At 33.1% G+C, this 24,593-nt stretch overlaps 1 protein-coding gene across 1 annotated transcript; it reads right to left on the bottom strand.

Annotated features, from left to right (window-relative positions):
- Positions 1–7: 7 nt before the first annotated feature.
- Positions 8–23,618, bottom strand: LOC107893540 (protein FORGETTER 1). Its single transcript, XM_016818573.2, has 32 exons — positions 22,914–23,618; positions 21,388–21,453; positions 21,091–21,264; positions 20,880–21,010; positions 20,665–20,741; positions 19,389–19,570; positions 19,153–19,230; positions 16,282–16,414; positions 13,436–13,496; positions 13,274–13,355; positions 11,503–11,631; positions 11,225–11,368; positions 11,022–11,121; positions 10,806–10,937; positions 10,334–10,404; positions 10,087–10,259; positions 9,845–9,938; positions 8,109–8,206; positions 7,888–8,023; positions 7,631–7,737; positions 6,757–6,852; positions 5,264–5,351; positions 5,063–5,183; positions 4,809–4,920; positions 4,606–4,729; positions 4,459–4,536; positions 4,246–4,364; positions 3,992–4,045; positions 3,799–3,901; positions 2,188–2,316; positions 1,349–1,460; positions 8–389 (listed from the first exon to the last, which is right to left on the bottom strand). The coding sequence occupies exons 1-32, from the start codon at positions 23,346–23,348 to the stop codon at positions 358–360; spliced, it is 3,771 nt and encodes a 1,256-aa protein (XP_016674062.2). The 5' UTR covers positions 23,349–23,618; the 3' UTR covers positions 8–357.
- Between the last annotated feature and the right edge of the window lie 975 nt (positions 23,619–24,593).

Here is a 24,593-nt window from a genome sequence, read left to right as displayed (position 1 = left end):
GATTTTGAACAAAAATGATTTATCTATTGCAGCTATAACTTGAACAAACATTTAGTTACAAGTTAGCTCTCAAGTTATTTCAGGTTTTGCTACAATGAATACACAACCTAGGGAGCTATTCGGTCTGTTTTCCCTTGGCGAAAATATTGATATACAAAATTATAGCAAAAAAATAATCAGTATGAATAAGGCTGCACGATTCCAAATAATGGTGCTTCTTCCACTATAAAGCTTAGCATAGGATTCCTCTTTGTCCCTTTGACTAAATTTCCTTTTATGCTTCAAAAACCTGTCACAAAACTCAACAAAAGCCGTCTCAAAACTCACACTTAGGAGAAGAATGGCCGCTACTTGCTTTTAATCTTCAATATCTTGAACCCACGTCAAATCTGCATCCAAAGAGTTACAGAGATCTCAGTATGATATATATATATGCATGTCATTTAAAAGATTTGAAGATTTGTCAACTCAATTCACTTTCTTCTAGGAAGAACATAGAACTAAGAGCTTTCAACAGTGAAATAAAAGAATAATAAGCCCAAATAAAATCAACACAATCACAAGAATTATATAATATATCAGATTCAGTATGCATGCATCAAGCATGTGCCCGGAAATAGAACTGGTGGATTAGGAGGATCATGGCCCCCATGGCTTTTACAAGTTTATTGCTTAACCACCAAGGTTTTCTTCATTTTTCTTATTAGCCCTTTACTCATGTTTATCAGAAGTAAGGTCAACAGACAAGAACTGCAGGAATAAATGTTCCCACTCAAATATGAAGAATCGATGCAATTTACAAAATCACAAAGATTAAACAACATCCTCGACTTTGTCCTTTTGCATGCCCGTCTCCATGCATGTTCTGAATGCAGAGATAAAGCAAAGGGCACCAGGATTATGATGCCCCCAGGTTTTTCGAGTCTGCAAGTTAGCTTTAATTTTCTTATTAACTCTTGTTTCACAGCCCCAACAGCTTTATAAAAAAATTCAATTTGCATTTAAGCTCTTCAATGTCTACTGGAAGAAACCCCTTGCAACCAAAACATATTATTCATATCAATTCTCACTTTTAACATTTACTTCTCTAGTTGCCTGCATGATCATTTCTTTGCATAGTACTAGACCATCAAATACAATACAATGGTTTCTAAGCAAATAATTTTAAACTAAGTTAATTGTTTTTAGAAGTAGAAAATTTAATTCTTAATGAGAAACCATCCCCCTTAACTCCAAATGTTGACACTAGCCCTTTCTGCATGAGTGAAGGTGTACTTTATAAAAGAGTGTTTGTACTGCAAGCAAATGCTCACAAGTGTATGACAAAGGTGAATGATTGAGAAAGAACCTTGGAGTACAGTTTCAACTGCTGCATTCGGAACAAGAAGACCAACAATTCGCCAGTTATCTGCAGTGGTTTCTAGCCGTACAACACGAAGTCGCCTATGGCTGAGACGGGCCTGAAAAGATAACAATAAGTTCTAGTTCTTGGAAAGTAATTAACAGAATAAAATCACAAAATTGAACATCTGAAAACTTGAGTCTTCCACAAGATCTTAAAAATTTTACTATTTTAAATAAGGCATATAATTTAAACAAAAGAAAATCTCTAGTTATCAAACTAAACCGTGAAGCAAAATTAGTTAGACAAAAGAGAATGCAAATCTCAATTCTCAAACAAGTATATGGATGGCCAGATAACTGACAATACTCAAGACATATATCAAATAAATATCGAAAATCCTCAATCCTAACACTAAATTTCTTGAGTGCTCTTTCCTAAATTACAACAATATAATATCCCCAAACGACATTGCCTCCTACAACTGATTGATTCTAAAACTATGACATTCTTTATGAGCTCTATCTTTTGAACTGTGGGCAGCAGATTTTGCAGATAAAAGTACACATGGCTTGCCCCACACAACAAATAGCTGCACGAAATGATTTCTAGGAATGAACAAAGAAAGAAAAAGCAAAATTGTAATTTTGGTAAATGGAAGTTATTCAACGACTGATTTACTAAAATACAAATACTGCATCTATCTTAAAAGATACCAAATTCATGTATTTATTATTCAAAATGTTTTCAGAACAAAGGACACAAAATTCAGATTGGAAAAGAAAATTCTTCATTATGCAACTTCCAAGGAATTATTACTAAGAGCAGACCACACATAAAGTTACCTGCTTAGAAAGGGCTTTCTCAATTGTGCCCCAAACCGGAAGAATGAGGCCACCCAAAACATTAACTTCCTGGATTCTTCTGCCGACTGTACAGAAATTGCCAAGCTTACAATTGGGGCCATGCATGCACTGCACACAAATGAAACAACAATCCATGGGAAGGTCATGTTGTCAGCAAATTTGGGTTTAGCAAAATAACTAAAAAAAAAAATACAGACCTGTTGATAAAGATGAACCAATTTTACAATGGCGAGAAACCTTTTACACTAAATTATTTTGATTAATCAGACTACAGTGAATTTATAATATAAAAGTCATGTCAACTGGTCTTTAAAATGTTATCAATTGAAAAACTATTATTTTCATTATTCAGAAAAACTTGGTTGTTCTTTTTTCATGTTCTGAGTCTAAAAAACCAATTTTACAACAATTGAGAAACCTTTTACGCTATATTATTTCATCAAACGGGTTATGCTGAATTTATACCAGTCATATTTGAAAGATGGTCAATTGATTTTTTTTTTTTTGTTATTTATGAAAAATTAGACGTTTTGCATCATATCAAAATAAATTATTTTAAGACACTGAAGTTTGATATTTTCTAAATACCCGTAAGCTATAAACCAACTTAGGTGCTTATACCCTAACCATCCTAGCTAAAATCCTTAGGCTGATTATTATTGAAATAGATTATCAAGTGCCATTAACTGAAGATTTTCCTAATCACTGCATCTCTAGAGAACCAAGGAATTTTCTTTATATAATAGATTTTATCCAAGAAAAGAAGGATATTGATATTAGGTATTCTAAGAGAAAGATTTCAGTACTTTGGATACAACAGAGACCAATAAATATAATCACTTCAACATTCCAAAAAAGAGACCATCTAGGAAGCTTTGACATGAACCCGCAACACAGGTAAAAGGATATGACATGATATTTCTATAATTTTGGACTTTGCGATGAAGAAGTAGAAACAAAGAATCTTTTTTATATTTATTTTATAATTAATATAATATAAACATTGATATCAATTTCTTCACAGAACTTTCTAATTATTAAAATTCTTTTCCCCAAATTCTGTAGTGTAAAAAATCGGAGGTAAAACGTCCAATCCAAATAAAGCCAAAATTATCTCAATCCATATTCAGAAGCCTTCAAAGCATGTGATCTAAAACGTGCCGGTGCTTATAAATCTTTATATCAGCCAGAGAATAAATTTAAAAAGTTAAAACATAAAAGGAAAAAGTTTCAAAGAGGAACTTCTATGAAGTCGAAACTGATTTAATATGTTTTTGAGTTTAAATTATTGATTTTAATGATGGAATGTTCGGTTTGCACTCATTGCGGTTCCTCCCATTTTTGCCCAAAATTGTAGATTCCACATTTGGAAGACCAAATGTGGAACCTCCAGCCTTATCCCTTCCACGCTGGAGATCAATGACCTATTTTTTGCAGGATCCATGCATATCGTGTAAGTACTCTGCTGTGTCAGGCACAAAATCTGACACCGGTATGATGAGGTAAATGGCAAATCAATGCTTCATAGCAGACCATTTAATAGCAATTGTTTCTTTTTCTAATTTTAATTATAATGGCATTTAAACATACCTGTTTGGATGAAACTTCATATTCATCTTCCCACCCGCGACGAGCTTTCTCTAGCAATGAGATTCTTCTGTATTTGTTCTTCAGTTCTGCCAAAGTCATTTCCCTGGAAAGTTGAAGTCAAAGTGGTTAAGTATTCAGATTCTAATACAAGTTCAATCTGAGACTCGGTTACAATTTAGCTTTAAAGTAATACCTTACTGACTCTCCAACAGCTGGACGGACTATCTTAAACATTCCAGAAGCGGAACTGAAATAGATTTTAGTGCGAAAAAGTTATTTGTAACTGAAGTGGAAAGTTCAATCAATGTTTACAACAAAATATAGTTAAAACAACTGTAATAATTATACTATTTTAAAGACCTGCACATAATTCCTATGACTTGTGTTATTAATAATTCTAACTCCTTAAGCTACACGATCAAGTCTTGCAAGAAGGAAAACGAATACCTCTCAAATGCTAGAACAAAATGACGTCTTCCTAACCATTCTCTTTTAGACTCATAGAATCCATCATTGGCTGAACCAAGTCCATCCTTCTTCTTCTCATCAAGCATGGTACTTGCAGACTACCACACAATTAAATCACAGAGCAATGGGCATTAAACTTGTTCGAATAAAACAAACCAGTCACAAAGTCAAGTGCATAAAAGAAAGAAATACCTCCCATGTGATTCCACGATCCAATGTGAAAGTAAACAGCACAGTTGATGCCCCAGACATTTGATCAACGTGGACAGTCTGTCGGAAGGGAATAGTTAGCTTAATCTAATTACACAAAGTAAGTCGCTAAATCTGTCAAGAATTAACCTTTGGGTTTCCTTGTAATTCAATTATGTTTGCTTTCATGTCAACAATTCCAGAATCAAGATTTCCTTCAATTCTTGCATTCTGAATCAGGACATCCAAGATACTGATGAACAACTCGAATAGCCTGCATTTCAATTGCATGTAGTCAGCATACTAAATGCAACCTAACAACAACCAAGAATGTGTTTTAGCCAACAAGATACCTATTCTGAATATCAGGTGGCAGTCCTAATAGACGATTTAGGAAACGACCAACATCATGCATGTCTGAATCAACTATTCGGCCAGAGAATTTTCCGTTATCCTTCCCATTACCTATAGCAAATAAATGGTAATAAAACAAATAAATAGGCCATTAGAAGTCAATGATTAATGGTCTATTTTCTAGAGGTCAACAGAAAATGACATAAATGACTAAAAAATGTTTTACTCATTTGAATTGCAATAAGATTGTTACCAAGAACCGTATCCCTAACAATTCCAACAGAAACAAGGGCAGCTTTTGCCTTTGTGATAAAATCTTGAATTGTTTCTGGTTTTTCTGATGAACATCCAGGAGGCACAACAGGCAGATTATCCTGGAAACCACAACTAAAGTTATTCCCCCCCATCATTTTTCTTTGTACATGTAGTACTACTGAAAAAACATTACAAGAACCTGCTCCATAATCCCTCTATACATCACCATCAATGCCTTTTTACCATAAGAACTATCATAGTTGTAAGCACTCAATGATGGACCCGCCCTGCAAATTATCAGTCACATTATAAGAAAAAAAATCAAAGAAACCGTAATTATAAAAGTTAACCAGCCATTCATATAGATGTTTAAGTTATAGAATGATTAAGGAGTCTAATAGCATAAATTTGAGCAGAAAGAACTTTAAAAAAATTCAAGTTGATAAACCACCAAAAATGAAAACTTCTGATGGTTTAATATTTCCAATGTGTTTGGTAACTTATTTTTAAAACAACTTAAATGTAAATTTTCAATGAGAATGTGTTTAAAATCTTTAGCTAAAATGCTATAAAATAAATTCAATCATGCTTATTAGGGAAACTTGTCATCTAATTACATTAATCTTTGCGTTCTTTCCTTTTTTTTTTAAACTTCTTTTTACATTCTACATTTGATTTATATAAAAGATCAACAAAGGAAAATATTTATTTTCAGTAGAATACCAAACAATTTTTTAATAACGTTTTTTTTTCTTTTCTCCAAAACTAAAGATTAAATACTTGATTCTATTTTATCAAACACCACTAAAGTTAAATTCCTCCTGAAAATTTAAACACAGTCGAATTTCCAAAAGTTCCTTGATTATGTGAAATGCGATTTGAATACTGAAGTGAATGAACTTAGCATGTCAATTTATTCAAATATTAGTTTTTAACTGATGTATGGGGGAAGCCAAACCAGTGACCATATATGTCCATGGCTTAACCCTAGGTTTGGATAAATAATTATAAAGGAAAGGAAAAGAAAAGAGGATTAAAGAAAGGATATTATGCATGTTTATTTTGTTTGGATAGCTAAAATTACTGAAGTAAAGTAATATTTACAATCTTTGTTTGGTTCAACTATGGAAAGTAAAGGAAATGATTGATTCTAATGTTTTTTTTTCCCAATTATGTCCTTTTGTAAAATAACTTACGTAAAAAATTGATGATAAAAAATTATAAAGGAAAGGAAAAGAAAGGAGGATTAAAGAAAGGATATTATGCATGTTTATTTTGTTTGGATAGCTAAAATTACTGAAGTAAAGTAATATTTACAATCTTTGTTTGGTTCAACTATGGAAAGTAAAGGAAATGATTGATTCTAATGTTTTTTTTCCCAATTATGTCCTTTTGTAAAATAACTTACGTCAAAAATTGATATGATAAAAAAGTAATTTACATCTTAAAAGTAACCTCACTTTTCTTTCCCTAACTTTCCCCCCCAATCTGGGGTAGTTAAAAACTAAGTAACCCAAGGGAAAGCAAGGGAAATGCAACTCCCTTGCTATAATAGAAGAAACTATCCACACAAAGCTAAGGATGCTACTTTCCTTTCCTTTCCCTATTTTTAATGCAATCCAAACATAGTGTAAGTTCTTTAGATGAAAAATGTCTCTGAGAACATATTTGCAAAAACAAAATTGAACTAACCTGCGATCTCCCTGTGTCAAGGCTCCAAGAGATTCTAACCTCTTGGCAACGATCGATGCAAACCGCCGTTCTCCACCAAGATTGGTAAAAAGTAGCCTGCAAAGCAAATCTAGTCAAATAATAAATTGCCAAAACATACATGTATAGTCCCCATTATGAACTTTGCAACCAACTGCATTTTTGTACTAACATATGCCTTTTGACTAGTCAAGTTTGACAGCACTTTTAATATTTGTGTTATTCAATGCATGAGAAAAGAAATAGTGCCATCAAAGAATAATCCAACAGATCAATTCAACTCCTACTGATTTCCTGTAGGCATACAAAAATTCCACTCATATAACTTCACTAAATTGCAGACTAAACAAGACCAACTATAGTCAATGAAATCCTACCCAGCAATATGAACGTAGGTAAACTACCATTTTCACAATATATTTGAGATCATAAATTTACATTACCTGTGATCCACATTCTAATATAAACATTTTCCCTTCCAACCCTCAATTCCTTGTTTTTAACTCCTTAATACATATCATGCAAGCCCTTGTATTTATGCATTCATTAAACCTTCTAAAGCCACTCTGTCCATCTTCCCAACCATGACCCTTAAAATAATCCATGACCATTCATCTTTTAAACATCTACATTCCAATCATGCTAAAAATCCAATTTCTTGACATCATTTCACATGCCACCATAATGATGTGATTCTAGAATGCACAGAAAAGCCATTAAGAAAAGATAATACCGAGAGCAACCTCTGATTTACAAATTAAAAGATGAAAAAGGTGACATACAATGCGAAATTCAAGACAAACAAGTTGATGCTATAATAGCCTACTTTTCACATTCAACAGATCAATAAGCCCACCTGTATTCAGGTGCAGAAGCTTGATTGGAGCGATGAGTTCTTCCAAACTGTTGAATTGCTCGGTCAGCACTCCAAGGAAGTTCCAATGTTAAATGAACCCTTCTTTTCTGCAGAAATATATCACTTAGCGGCAATGGGAAAGGAGACTAAACCACATGTTACATGACATTTCTTAAAGTTCACTCTATAGTTCATCTCTCAGAAATGAAGTGCATTACAGTATGAAAAACTGGTAAGATTATTTTTACAAGCAATACCTGATTCAGTGCTCTTCTATCTGCCTGCAATGATACACCAGCTGATCCAGCTTCAGATATGATGGCAACCAACTTTTTACCATCCATAAAGAGCTGCTTCTCATGCATATTGACCATTTCCATTGTCACTTCCTTCCTAAAAATAGGTTGGAGGAAAGACACCTTAGGTAACCTTCAGTATAAGGTCAACAAAAGCTGAGAGAAATAATTACTAAACTCACGTGTTCCGTGCCTGGTAAGTCACACCTTTCCCACTTGAAGCCCTTACAAGCATGCCGCGCCTCCCTGTCATTTCCGCAACCTTATCAGGACCTCCAAGCTGCAAACTCATTGAATACATAGTTAAAAAGGACAAAAATATAAGGAAAACATAGATACAATAGTTTATTGATGACAAATTATCACCAATGAACAGATATCATGGACCCAAAGCAGACAACCAGAATAAGCAATAACATGCAAAAGCGATAACTGAGACTAAAACTTCTCTCCTGCTTCCTTGTTTAATTTCTTTTATTTTCAAGTGCGAATGATTCACCACAGGCAAAGCTTGCTGGAGAAGGATCTTCCCTCCCTCATCTATTATTTGGAGCAAAGGGATTTAGTTAATGCCATAGTTTGGTTCAAAACACAGAGAACATAGATGGGTCAATCAGTTTACTGTTCATTTGACCTTTTTCTTAAAGAAATGAATTTCTCTTAAAGATATGAGTCAAATGAGTAGAAATTAAGAATGCATTGGAACATAAAAAAAATGAACATGCACGTTGTGTCAGCATAGTAGTAGAAATTAATATGATATTATAGTTGACAAATTACAGCGCATTCATCTAGTCTTCTCTCAACAGGATGTTTTGGTCAGAACCCTAACTGACAAATCATCCAAATTCAAATGAATTTCCACCATTTCTTTTTTTAGGAAAAAAATTTCCCCTATGAAAATAATAGGGGAAGAAGGAGACTAATCTCTAACAAATTTAAAAGGTCTGCAATAAGACTCCTATGTACATTGCATTGAAGAGACCAAAATCAAACAAAACTTCAGAAATTTGGCAAAACTAGCACTTCTCGGCCATATATTCCTCAGCCTTTAGTCAATTTTCTTTGGAAGGTAACAAAATGTATCACAATACTTTAAGTTGCAATATCAAAATATTTAAACAGGTTGTTCAGGAAATAACTACACAGGTTGTTCAGGAGATAACTACAAATAAACAGCATTCATTCACTAAATCCGTCGGAAAGAAAAACAAGTATGCAATCTTAATGTCTAGCATTATCCGCTGACCTGCATGGCTGTTACATGAACCTTCAATAATTTCTAGATAGGAAATTACTTTATAGAAAGAGACTCTTGAACTTGTAATCACTCATAACTGTTCTCTATTGGGGTCCATAGAAACTAGCAATTTGCAGGTCTAGGTAACTTGACTTTTTGAGTAAATGCCACTCCAGCATTGTACCAAAGAGACATGATAAATGTTACACTGCAGTAAAAGTCCCTTATCAAATTAACCATTTTCCATGAACAAAAACATATCATGAAAGTTACAGAATGCACTGTAGTGGAAGTCCCTAATCAAATTAACCATCCTCCAAGATTTAGAACATATCGTGAAATTTTACGAGCATCTAAAGGTCACAACAATTTATGTAACATGGGTAAAGGCTGACTCAGGTAAAAAATTGTTTCAGAAAGCCTCCAGAACATTAAACTAACTGATTAAGCAGAACAAAACCATTTTTTGAAAAGAGAAAGTAGAGGTAGAAGATAAAGCCCACAGAAAATTTCAAAGTATTTTGCAAGCAAAGCAGGCTATGCCTTGGCCTTGATCTCACATAGTCAATGACAAGCAAAAGAATTCAAAAGGCAAAAGATCACCCAAAACATACAAATTATTAGCAATCTTAAACACCATTGTAGACTTTTGAGAAGAGAACAAGAACTATGGCCAACCTGATCAATAATGTCATCCAAGGGATTGTTTGGAAGATCCAAAGAGCGAATTATATCCAAAATTTTTGATTTGCGCTGCAAAGCTTGTTCATACCTGAGCCAAAGTTTATAGGAAATTTGTTAATTCATCTCCAAGTAAAATGAAAACAACACAATAACCCTCATCCACACTACTTTGAGAATATCATGAGGAGAATGGAAGAACGTATTTACGAAAGAAACAACATGCGAACTACAAAAACCTCTTTAAAAGTTCCTCTATATATGCACGCCTTGCTTGCATGTATTCATCTGTTTTCTCCTTGCAGGAATAACATGACCACTTCTCAGGGACTAAATCTGTAATAGGTGGAACTAAACAAGCAGGATGCACAAGTTTCCCACAACAGGAACATTGGAGCAATTTCTTCCTCTCCTGGATTAATGATAGCATAGCAGATGTAAAGAATTGTAGATAGTCAATGCATAATCAAGAAAAAAACAAATTACCTCTTCACTACTGCATATCTCACAAATCTGAAACTCATCATCAGATTCAGTAGACTCATGCCCAGAATCAGCTGCATTGATGAAGCAGAGACTTAGCTATGAAAACACCTAATTAGCAGTTTTTTTATATCATTGAGTACAAAAATTAGAATATAAGCAATGAATAGAGTAACAATTTCAGCTCTAATCACCATGCAAGAAAAGAAATCAAAATTACAAATCACATTATAATTTCAAAAAAGGTGCGTCCAAATTATGCTATAAAAAAAATAAATGACCTGTACTGTGAGTGTAACTAGAAATGGAATTGAAACTAATTATTAAAAACAGGTATAAAAGGAAATATAAATATAAATGGGTAAATCCTCTTCTTCACTTTTTCTTCTCTCCTTCAGACTAGCAGAGGTGTTTGTCATTTAAGACATAAGCAGATTCAATACAATTGAGCTTATCCTGGTGTAGAAAAACTTACTATCAGATTCTTCATCACTTTCACCATCACTAGCAGGTTTCCATTTTGCAACTTTCCTAACTCTTCCTTTTAGTGAGACACCAGGCGTTGCAGAGTGCCGCTTTCGTTGAAGTTCCTTTACACTTTCATCTCCTAATAGAAGATCAGCAAATTACCAATAATCCAATCAGCACCGAGTGTGAAACAAGCCAGCCTAGAAACACAGATGCATCAAACCTTGGAGAGGTTCGGGCTTTTCAGGTAATGGATAGTTTTCGTCCACAAATTTCAGCAACAATTCTCGGGGTCCCGAAACAAAATCATCAAGTTCAAGACCCTATTTCATGAAAAAGAAAAGATGAATAATTAAAGAGTGCTTAACAAAAAGAAAAACAAATAAAAACATACATCACTAGATAGAAAGTAAGCAGAAGACATACATATTTGGTCACGGCTTCCTCAGTCCGTGCCTCCCCAGTACTCTGAAGGCCTATAACCACACACTTATCTTCTTTTAGTGCTTGCTTAGCAAGCCTCACCGTAGCAGGCACCTTAGCTGACATACACATGTGTCTAAAAAAGCGCTACAACACCAAATAGGGAACAGTTGCAACTATATGAAAAAATATACATATATGATAGGTTGCGATTGACAAAGAATACAGAAATGAGAAAACACTTAGCTTGCCATGCACAAAAACCCAGAAAATTCTCATACCTGATGGCTTGACCAATACATTCTCCATAATTGACTGGGGTTAGGCTTCTCATTACTATGAAAAGCACTTGCTGACAGCAATTCAACTCGAAGCTCTGCCCAAAGCTCTGCTGCTTTTTTATACATTGCCTAGGGAAAAAATATATGATCAGAAACTAAGAAGACCATCAGTCATCTTTTTGCCCAAGTGAGCAAGGCGAGGAAGAATTTGAATGCTGTCAGCCCATTCCCACCCACTTGTTGTCAGATGATAAAAGAAAATTAAAGATAAAAAATCTAGTAGCAAATAGGTGGGAGATTATAATTGATAACAGTAGCAGCTTTACGAAAAACATTTCACAACAATACTAGCTCAAAAAGCACCGAAAGAGAAGAAAGCAGAAAATATTCAGAACAACATATAAAATGAGAACCACAGTTCTGATGTTGCTCATAAACACCATTAGTCCTTTTCCATCAATATTCATGATGTGCCCTTCTGTGAATCTTTTCAAAGAACAAAATTATGACATTGGATTTTCAAAACTACATCGAGCAAGTTGAATCAAGTACAATAATGTTTTTCAAAAAGAAAATTTTGACAAGGTACAACATATTTTAAGAGGGGAAAAACTAAAAGAAGGATCATACATAGAATTGTATATATAGTGAATATCCGGAGAAAATTAGATAAATGAAAAGAGAGAATTACTAACAGGCACCTAAAGTCCAGATAAATAAACCAACAAGGCAATCCTTTGTACTGAGTATAAATGAAATTCAAAGCACTTACATAATTCCATATCTATGAAGAAACTCCAAAGCAACAAAATATATGAAACTGATAAAAAGAATCCATGAATTATCATCAAACAATTCAATATTAAGCTGAGAGTTTAGAAACAAATGAAGGATAAGATTGAAAGACCACGCACGACACTTAATCCTCTTGAGCAGCATCATGGATGAGTCAGGGTAAGTTTTACCTTCAAAGGTTAGAAGTAACATAACTGAGAACGGAGAGATAGGTTTGCAAGAAAAGAATCCAGTTTAAAGAAAGATTATGACTGGAAAGGAACCGGATTTTTTTCTTTTTTTCTTTTTTATATATTCTACATATGTTCAACTTGGAAGGAAAATATCAAAAAGCTGTTCTTTATGCACACTCTTTGAGTGAATCTAACATCCTAGGTGGCCATCTTGCAGAAATGGATGTTAACAGAGTTGAAATTCTTTCAGTGTGGATCTATCTGGTTTTCTTGTGGGGCCTTTTGCTTCAATTCTTTTAATTTTATATCTATATGTCATTTTATGTCTTGTATTGTCAACCTCTTCACGGCTTTCATTTGGATTAATAAACATATTTTGCCCACTAGTTAATTGTTTTAAGAAACTCTACTATACGATGAGTGGTTTGTAGCCAAAAGGGCATAATGCTCCATGCATGCAGTTGACTACTTTGGTCATAGGAACTCCATGCCACATTCTAACTTATAGCAAAACATTCACATAAGTACCATATAATAAGTACTAATGGTTGAAAACAAATGCTGTTATTATTTGTCCTTGATTGCAAAAATGTCAAAAGCAGAGCCCAATCTGAGAAATTTGTAGAGACTAAATGCACATTATAGCTTATCACAGAGATTCGCAGAAAATTTCAATGTAATATACACTATAGTCATATATAACAGGATATTGATTTAACTATATCTGGCATACTCATTTGGAAAGAGATGGTATAATTCAAAAAACAATTTCATTAGGAAGCAAATGAAATAAACTTACATACCTCCATTTCAGCTTCTAATGGTGCTTCAATAACCTCAAACTCTACTCCCTTATAACTCAGGGTGCGACATACATACATTCCCCTGAAATTTGGAAGAAGATTGTGTAAGAAACAAAGAATTTATCCAGTAACTACTTTACAGAGACATTCTAACCATTTTACCTTGCTTTCATGTCCATTGCAACAAGTTCCAATGCCCCAACACCTCCTTTCTCTAAAGCAACTGTGAAAATATTCATTTTACAGAAAGTTTCAGCCAAAATTCTAACTACTGGGAAACAATTTAAGAAGTACATAACCAAAAGAGACTAGATCTCAAGCAGGCACATATGATGTGAAAAGTCATAAACTGAGATTGGAGAAAACTAGATATTTACAATTATTAAGGAATACATACTCAGTATTGACTTGTGATTTGATTGCAGCTTATTAATAACAATGCCAAAAACTTATTTCTACAAATAAATAAGCTAGTATTTTCATAGTATAGGCTTCTTTGAAGGTTACATGGAGCAAAAATGACTTTAAATTGCAGAAGGCAATTTTTTTCTTCTTTCATAAATAAATTGAGATAAGCGAAAAAAAAAAAGGTGCATAAAATAATCTCAATTTTAGAACGCAAAACAGAAATAATATACACAGTCATTAATGCAATCATTAAAAGAATTTGATAATTAAGGATAAAAACATAAAATTTCAATTTGACAGGGAATTCAGAAATAGGGAAAAAAAACGTGTGATGGTACATATTCAAAATAATACTTGTGAACCCAACAGAGGAAAAGAGAAAGGGCAGAGATTGGAAATCCAATTAATCATATGCAAAAACAAGGACAAAAGTGAAATACATAGAGAGTCGGAAAAATTTATCAATATTGTTGCACCATGCTAATAGAATTGTAGTAAAGCAACTAGCATAACAAAGTTTTTTTTCATTATTTTGTCTAATTGCAATGTTAGATATGGTATTTATTAAGTGATTTCTAGTGCTTAAAATTCAATGTTCAGCAATGTTACATGGACTCTTGACTTTAACATCATGTATAATGTACCTGTGGCAAAGACTCTTGAGCACTTCAATATCATACAGCTGTGACATTGATCAACAAAATTAAGGGTGAAACCAGAAACCCCCCTCTCAAGAACCCTAAAAAACACTAACCACCTGGTTGGCTCTAAATATTCACTTTTCCCTCCTGACTTTTTTTTTATATTCACAAAAATGCCCCCTTCTCACAAACCCACTGAAGAAAAAAAAACCAAAGTCATAATATTAAGAATGAAAGTGACAAACAATAATTTAGAAACATCAACTTAGTCTAAATATGTTCATGATATCTTTTGCCATATATTTTACACTTTCATCTTCCATTCAAAGTCACACCTATCCACTTCAGCAATTTATATCTGACCTTGCATTGCATTTTTTAAACTTTCCCAGGGAAAATAAAATACTAGATAGCAATTCTAGAATAATGAATTCAAGTAAAAAACAAATCCGATTATAGAAACAAAAAATCTAAAACCTGAAAAAGATAACTAGGGAAAATGAGAGATATTGCTGTAGATTTAGCACTTAGTAGGAGACACTTAAAAGGGATTTTTAAAAAATTATGGAGAGAGAGAGAGAAGCTAATGTGTACTGAAAGAATGAAAAGAGAAAACCGGGAATTTGAAAAAAGAATATAGCTAAATAAAATTAATAAAATGTCAATCTTAAGAACAAGAATTCAATGGTGCACAAATTCACATTTTCCAACAACAAACATGCTTTTAAAAAAAACTTTAATTTGCACTAAAAACAAATTTCAATGCAGTAATAAGCAAAATTTTTCAAAATATTAATGAATTAGCTTTCTGGCTGTAAATAAAGAAAACCCCTTCTTAACAAGTATAAATGGAATAAAACATCTGTACTTTTTCTTGTTTCATATCTTTGTTTTCAGCAGCAAAGAAAGAATCAGCTAAATACATTCATAACCAATTTCTATCTATGGACTACAAATGAAAAACCGAGATGAATGAACAGCATTAGAAAAAAATAACATTTTAGACAACAAAACCACCTATAAAAGTAAGGATTTGAAGACCACCATTCATACAAAATTCTAAGAGCCAATTATACAACATCTAAAAGTTTCTAACCAATATAAGACAATTTTCACCGCCGGACAATCCTGTAAATGGTCGATGAATCATCATGATTCCTCACACAGAAAATAATGCCAAAGCTACATGCAAGGTCCCATCAAGAACCATAGTCATTCCATATGCCAAGCTAAAGTCGTTATTATTACTTGAAATACCTTTGATCAAATTTCTTGATGTATCTACTGCACTCAGAAATCAATTTGCAATTATGAAAGACAAACTAAAATCAATTCAGACATAATAAAAAAACACAGGGATAATTGATTCAAATATAAAGAATCAATTTACCAAGTCCAAAGACACAGTAGCACAAGTATTATCAGGCATTTGCATAGCTCAGTTAAAATCCATAATTTCTCTTGCTAAATGATGCTACTTGATATTGCATATTATCATTGGCAGGTGGTGAGTAGAGTTTCCAACCGAAAGTATTGATGTGCTAAGGTTCAGTAGTTTAATATTTGACATGCCCTCGAGGTTTAAAATCAACAGATTCACTTAAAATGTAAAGAATCATGAATATCTACTTCGAATTTTTTTTTTTGGGGGGGGGTTATAAGTATTTTGAAAACTACAGATGAAATATCATGAAAACAGAATAAGAGATAAATTAATTCCCAGTCAACAGATAACCTAAATGTAACGTGAGCAAAAAACAATCTAGTTATCACTGTACTTTCTTCCTCACCATAACCCTTAATTTTATTCTTTTTTTCCCCTTGCTGACAAACCATAACCTTTATTAATTGTACTAATTTTCTTGGTTGTACAAAATATTTGACTGGAATATGACAAGGTATAAAAAAAATGGAATATGGAACGAAAAAAACTGTCACTAGAGGGCATAAAGATTAAACCTAAAAAACTCTGGAAATCAGGAAAACTTGTTCCAGCTCCCCAAAGACCAAGCCTGATCATATACCCCATATTGCGTGGTTCAGATGCCCCAGTTGCAGAGCAATAAATAACCCGTGCTTCAGGAAGTCGAGCCTGTAATTTTAGCAAATGCAAAGCACCAGTTAAGGAATTTCTAGGAAGACAATTTTCCATTATTGGAAGCTCATGCATATGCGTATGGTCCAGCATGAGGGTATATGAACACTTTTTCCAAGGCAATCATATTAGTTAGAAAGTATTATCTTTAAGACTTCTTCATGGCTAATTATAGAGCCAGATGTTAAATATTTTAGGAGCTAGAGATATCCTACATAACAAGATTTCAAAAGCTTTAGCTAATATGGAATTCCACATCACAATCATATTCCAACGATATTCACAACTTCCTTTCTAGTTGTTTATTCCTCATAATGATCATCCAATATTAAACTAATTGCTCTTAGTTAAAAAAATTAAGCATCCAACATAACTACTTGGATAAATGTAAAGAATCTAAACTTGAAAATAAAGCTATACAACACATCTTAATTAGATACCACCACTTACCACATCCCTCTTTGTGCAAACCCAATATGAACTAAAACAAACAGGCCTACCATGTCGCCAACGATTATGGGCTTCAATCTTACAAGCAACTAATAATATAAACAAAAATTCAATACCATGTTAACCTAAAACTAACCTTTGATAATGCAAACTAGAGACATAATGTAAGTATAAGGTCACAACTAACTCTAAACTTAATCAAGACAAGACACACCACTAAGCAACAAGCGTCACTTTTCAATTCCCTCCCCATATTTTACATATTTTCTTTTTCTATGTTTAAAATAGTGGAATTACAATCCAAAAATTTGTTTCTCCTACCCAATCAAAAAATACAAAATATTATAATATAGTCAGGCATAACTTTGAATATTTCTAGAAGCCTATCCATTAGTAGTATTAAATAAATATGCCAAAAGCAACCTGTATATTTTTCTTTATGACACTCCATTCTAAAAATATGGAGCACAATTTTCTCTTGTAGTTGTTTTTATAGGAATTTCAATACCAACGATCGCCTCCAAGCTTACCTATGAGCTTTTTGGCTAAGCTTTCCAAACATAAGAGGATAACAAAGGAAAGAAAGCATTGGTCGAGAAAAGCATGTCAGTTGAGGGATTAAGTTACCTACCGTTATTTTATATTTTACGGGTTTGACTATACAAGTATAATATTTTCATATTATTACACTACTTTAGATTATGTAGGCTATTGTATATTGATCAGTATTTTACTTATTTTCCAAGCATTAAGATTTTAAGGTTATATTAGGTATTTTGTGTTTTAGAAGGGTTTGGGGTTTAATAAAAATAATTATGTTATTTTAAGTAGATAGCTTTCGGATGATGGATATTTGAGACTTTGGGATGAGATCATCATTTTCTCCATCTATTGATTCCTTCTAGTTTTCTCCCCACATTTCATCTATTCACCTAAACTGCTATCCATCTACAATTTTCACTTCAAACTTCTATGTTATTGCTTTCTCCTTGTTCTAAATTAAAGAACGGAAGATGCCATGATTTTCCTTCCAAAATGCTCAGGTTTTTCCGTACTCTAGGTCAAGTGTTCTTCAGAATGACAATGGAAAAACATTGTTTAGAGATTTGTTACCTAGAACTTTATTTTAAAATTTACAGGCTCAATTATATTCATTAAATATATTGAGGCTATTCTAGATCATTTGCACCACGTTTTGAATAAGTATTATAATTTTAACACAGATGTTAATACATCAGTTTAAGATAACCCACTTTTGGTTTCAAAAAAATTAATACACCTCTTAATACTGAATATCATCAATTGATTTCAAAAAAGTGTCTATCTGTATTTTTTTTTCAATATATAAAATTTTATATCTTGCTTTTGGTAATTACAGAATATGAGATAATTTTTTTATTATACAAAAGTTGACACAGACATTGTTTTATTTATTATTGATTCCACTGTTTTATGGGATATTTTTTTATTAATAAATAGTAATTCAGGTCGCAGGTCAATTCGAGATCAAATTTATCTTATCTAAGTCTAATCCAAGCTAGTTAGGGTCTATCGAACTTAGTGATAGCCCCACCCTTGGATAGATCTAATTAAAGTTGATGATAGTGTTATAAATTTTGCTAAGTTTGATTTATTGAGCTTTTTTATTAAAGGAAAATATTATATTTCATAGGATAATTATTTGTCCAACACCTTAACCGAACAAAGTAAAATGAGCATATACATAGTTTTCAATTTATCTACCAATTATTAGACTATTTATTCCTTTATGTTATTAGAACTCATTTTAATACATGTGTATTAAATAACATCTTACATACGTTATTACAAAAGCAACCAAACAAGACACTGATGTCATCTTACAGTACTTATTATTCTACTTTCACCAAGTATTATGGGCTTTAGGTTATATTTAGTGCTTTGCATGTATCAAGCATTTAGATTTAGTTTTAGATAGTTTAGTTTCAATTAGCTTTTGAATGATGAATATTTGAGATGTTGAGAATCATGATTTTCTCCCAGAACTGATTCTTTTGGGTTTTCTCACCAACTCTTATGCTTCTCCCCTCATTTCCTATATTTACCCTAATTGTTTTTGTCTATCTCTGATTACCTCTAAATTTTAATTTGTCATCTCTTTCTTCTACTTGTTCTAAGTAAGAAATGTTCCTCGAGCCTACTTAAATTCTACTAACATGTGAACGAACCATAATAAAAAATCAATAATAATCTACAATGAAAGGAGTAGTAAACAACACCCCCCCCCCCAAAAAAAAAGCACTAACCTGAATTTCTAGAACTGCTTCACCTGTACGAGTTGGCTGACTTCCAGCTTCTGGCACCAAGTTTTTGGCTTTGTGGCACTACAATGAAGCCATTGACCCTTAGCAATAAAAATAGAAAAATATATTGAAACCGCAGAACACTATCTCATGATGAAATCGACAAAAGAAAAAATTATAGAAGAAACTACCGAAGCAACAAGGGAGATTTCATAACAGTTCCAAAGGAAATAGTGTACCTCATCAAATATGATAAGTCCATCAAATCCTGATCCACACCACTGCACAAGCTGCTGCAGACGAGAACGACCTTTCTCAGAAGATGCAATGAGACTACTATATGTCAAAAATACAACTCCCTGATTGATCCCAACAGACTTCGAATCAAGCTTTGAATAAGGTAACTTGTTCAAAGCATGAACTGCATAAAGAAACAAATATTTACACCTCACATAAGGCAAATCCAACCCGTGTAACCACACCGCTAAACTTTTTCTTTTTTATTCAACAACCAAAATTTGAACCAAAACATTGATTTAGGTAGATATTGCTGAATATATTGTGCACACACAGTACTATCGCTCTTTCCTGATATAAGAATGACATAGCCTCTCCTAATGATGAATGTGCTAACAAACTCAATTCATGCAGCCCTAAGTTACAAACTACCTAATGCAATTTAACCAAAAGAACTTTCAACCAGTAAGCAGACAGCCAGAAGGAGGAATACTCATAAACAGATGCTTGATGAAAGAAGGAAAACTTGATTTATAAAAGATAAAAAAACAACCCTCTGAGACTACAATAATTTCATATACCTATGCTGATAGGTTGAGAAAGAAACAGAGTTGGGCTAAGTACCCCACATAGGGTTAAATCTCAGAACTTATCATTTACATCTATAGCATTGATCTTGAGTAAGGATAAGCTATAATGAATCATAAGTAGTAAACTTTTGATGAAAAATAGAAAAACAAAAAAGCAGATAATTTTAGTTTCATGAGTCCTACATAATCACTTTTGTGTAGCTACGCACATGTTCTAGATCCTCCACCAGTTAAACCACAACATTAAAATAACTTGATCATTAAAATGGCGTTTTTGTAAAATATATACCCTTTTACAACTCATTTGCTAGGATCATGATTACCCCCATTTATCGTAAGTTTTGCAAATCAAAATGATAAATAAGACGTTATTAGAATAAAGCTACAAAAAAAAAAAAAGAAAAAAGATATTTTACTGAAGCAGCAAGCATACACACAAGAGTATAACAATATAACAAAAAAAAAAACTAGGTAAATATTCAAAATTCCAAAGGAAACAAATATACAGATAACAGAAAGAAAGCATTTCTATCTGTTCAACCCATTCATTAAATCCCTTCACTCCATATTTATGTCATAAGCAGGAGTGCAACAATTTAATGGGCACTCAAACCTGTTAAAGGATATATTCAAGAGAGCAATTGTAACATATATTAGCTTCTAATATTTCTACACTTTAGGTATTTACCTTCAATGCACGCTGCCCCAACATCATCCAAGTCTCTTCTTGCATCAAACTTCAAGTCAGAACCAACAGAAATCCATCTGTATAAGATCATCATAGTGAAGACAAGGAAGAAATGTGTTGTGGAACATGAGATAAATTACAATACAACCAGAATGCAGTAAAAACTATAGTGGAAGCAGTCAGCATGTCTACACATGTTGCAAACTAAAACTTACATAGCTTTCCTCCTTGCATGATGCCAATTCTCCCATATTAACCCTGCAATTGTTCGACCTTTACCAACACCAGCTCCATCTCCAACAAAGAATCCTGCCCTAGAACCACTTGGTAGGTGCTGCAGGTGTCTCTGTCAAGGATATCAAAAACGAGGTTACAACGGAAGAATATATTTACAATTGTTAACCATATTTCTGTCATAGAAGAGACCTGACAAGCATAGACCAATGTCTCAATCTGCAAGCATGACAAGGCCTTTGAATTTTCCAAGTCATCCTTGATTCTTAGATCATAAGTAGGCTCGGGTGGCTGCACTGCAGATAAGGAAGATGTCTCCACAATAGGATCTGGATGAGGAGGGCCAATAGATAGTTTTGGAGGACGCTGCCACATCAAATTCATATGAGTTAACAATTCCAAAGGCTTCAAATGAGAAGTCACGAAAAAAAGAAAGAAATGGAAAGATGGTAAAAGAAAACTTGTGTAGTCCTCTATAATGAATCTCACATAGTCAGTAAAAGTTTCTCCCACTGGCCCACCTTCATCTTCTTCTCTCTCCACTTCAATTGCTACCTGAAAAGTTTTAAAATCATATAGAAAATAGAAGCACGGGAATAAGGACAGGGATATCCTCATAAGTGCAGCACATACTGAAAGAAGAACCACTAGAAAGGGAATGTACTAACGTTTCCGTTTAGTCTGAAGGAAAGGGGTGGTAAAAGTGGTTGGTATATCCATATCTAAAAACTAAAGGAAATTTTTTGGGCATGGATGCACCAATCCCACAATGAAGACCAACTAAAAGATGGTATCTTGGCACTTAAAAAGGCATAGTAATTCATTATGGTATCCAATTCCTTCAAAACTGTTCCCTTCAATCAGTTAATTTTTCCTGAAATATTTCAGAGTTCTTCTTCTCTCATGAAGGAGCTTTCTTCCTAGGTTACACTTTCTATAATATTATTTTGTCTTACTAAATACAGATGCCCTCAATATGCTCAGTAGGCAAATTTGTTGCACTTGCAATCTTATGGAAGCAATAAACACAAAAGAGTGAGTAACATCATCTATTCTTATCTTCAGTGACTCCCAAGATACACCTACATGCTACAAGTAGAATGTCAATACCATTATTTCTAGCATGCATTTGGTTGACATGAAACAGCTCAAGCTTATAAATTGACATCAATGCAATGATTAGAACCTAAAAGAACTATGTACAACAATTTGTTCAAGACACGTCACCTGTATATGGAAAGAATTTTTGGTTTTTATATTTCAGGCAATGAGTATACATTGTCACTGAATATCCTAAGATTACAAGACTGTGGTCCTAATGGAAAACATTTATTTAATTGTCTAAACTAAAAATTCAGCCAATGAAATGGCTTACAATCAAGGGGCGTGTTTCATGCAAACTTCAATAACTAGGTCATGTTTTCACATGTCTAATTACAATTAACATCACTTGTAGCAAAAGTATCAGCATAGTTATTGTTAGCTGGCAAACTTACAATAGCATGAAAAAATAACACGGTAAAGTTAGAATTGGACAACATATATAACTGTAAGCACATAACCACGCACAGAGAGACAAAAAGAATAGCAGTGGAAAAAACAATTCAAACAACTAAACTAACAAACACTATTAGTACAGTCATATTACGGTTCTGTCTTTTTTCTGTTTGATTTTGCTTCCTAGAAATATTTCTAAAAAGCACACGCAAATACTAAAAAGAAAAATCACAAAGAAATTAAAAACAAAGAAATGACTAACTTGCTATACTATAAAATAATTGCTCTAAATAAAAGTACGATCATTTAGTTCAAAACAGAATATAACAATTTACATTTTTAAATATTCAAAAGTGACATTCATTTTGCATTGAAAAACAGTTTCTGATTTCTATTTCCAGAAGCTAAAAGCAAGAAGCAAAAGTAGCAATCAAACTCAACCTAGCTTAAACGATTCAATAAGCAACAGTGAACAATCATATTAAGACAACTTTTTGAAATGAAAAAAAAAAAAAAACCTCGTTGACTTCCTCAGGAGGAAGAGGTGGACGGGGCTGCGGAGGGGGAAAGAGTTGTTTCATCTTGTTCAAATCGACAGCCAAATCGACTCCACACTGAGGGCAAGAAAACCTAGCCAGGCCATAAGGGACATTGAGGATAGCCTTGCAATTAGCGCAGGGTAGTTGGATCTTGGTCGGATCGATTCCATGTGCGGGCACCGATGACTGGTTAGGCGGTGGATTATTAATGCGAGCCCTAGTCATGAGCTCCGGCGGCAGCATTTGGGGCAGCTGGCAAGTGGGACAAACGAATTCAGTGACGCCAGGGCCCACAGAGAGGATCATTCGACATCCGGCGCAGCGCACTTGGACACCAGGTGCGGCTGGCCCAGCGGCGGGGGCTGGGGGTGGTTGTTGAGCGAGAGGCAGAGGAGGGATTGACGGTTGGGGCATGATCAAAAAGGTGTTTGAAAATTGTTGATGGAAGGATTGAGTAATTGAGAGTTTGGGTTTTTCTGAGAGAGAAAATTGAAATTAGGGCGCCAACAGCCAACAGCAGCCGAAGAGCCCAGCCACTTTACTCTAAACAACGAACCCGACTAGGGATTGGAGTTTTTGGGAATTTTATTCTGTTTTTAAATAACTACTTCTTTTTATTTAATTTCACTTAAAATGTTCTACTTCAAAGCCTCCCTTCCTCGTCTCGTCTCTTCGTTTGCCTATTGCTCGCCTTGCCTTCCAACTTTATTTGTTATATATACCAAACATGGTCATGGCGCACATGCACTTTGTTCAATGCGTGCTGGGGAGAAGTCGGTAAAGCCAATTAAGAATTAGTTAGTTTTGCTGTTAAAAAGGTTTTTTAAGATGTACTTGAATTTGTTTAAGGTATTTCATAGATTTTATGCATTTAACTTTTAGATATTATATTTTTAATTCTTATAATTAGTGTAAAATATTTTTTATTTGAATTGTTAAATATAATTAAAATATATTAATTTATCTAACTATTCAAATATTATAATTAAAATATTCAAATCATAATTAAATTATTTTAACATATTCAATATCTATAGTATTATTTAAATCACTGACTAACTTTGTGTCATTGGTCAATCGTTCATTAATTTTGTAAAAGAAATTACTAAAATAACTTTTCGTATATAAATTAGTTATATTATCACAATGGTACTTTTGCCTTTTTATACTTTTAATTAAACAAAAAAAATCACATATGATAATATCTAAACACATATCACCAACTTCATTAAATCTTCTTTTTACCGCTTCGGTCAAAACTTTATTTTGATATTTTTTAATTTGATTACATAAATTATTTTACCCATATTGTTTGTATATATTGAGAATGTTATTTATTGAGTTAATATCATAAATAAACTCAATACCAACTCAAGAAAAATAGCAATACCACAATAAACAATTGGAGTGTAGTTGATATTCTTAATATGATGTATTTAACTATTTAAATTTCCTTTTTACTCACAATTTAAATTATTATTTATTTTAATTCAACACATATTGCATATATGTTATTATTAGTTTCAGATCTTACTTTTTGTTATTTATTATATGCTATTTTTAAACACATATGTGTTTTATTACGAGATTTTCAACGCGTATACATGTCATAGAATTTCTAGTACAATATAATTTTACTTCATGTAATTAAAGTAAAGT

This window comes from Gossypium hirsutum, chromosome A13 (genome assembly GCF_007990345.1).
Source record: "Gossypium hirsutum isolate 1008001.06 chromosome A13, Gossypium_hirsutum_v2.1, whole genome shotgun sequence".
NCBI lineage: Eukaryota > Viridiplantae > Streptophyta > Magnoliopsida > Malvales > Malvaceae > Gossypium > Gossypium hirsutum.
The sequence above is the reverse complement of the archived record's forward strand: the minus strand, read 5'-3'. Positions and strand labels throughout refer to the sequence as shown.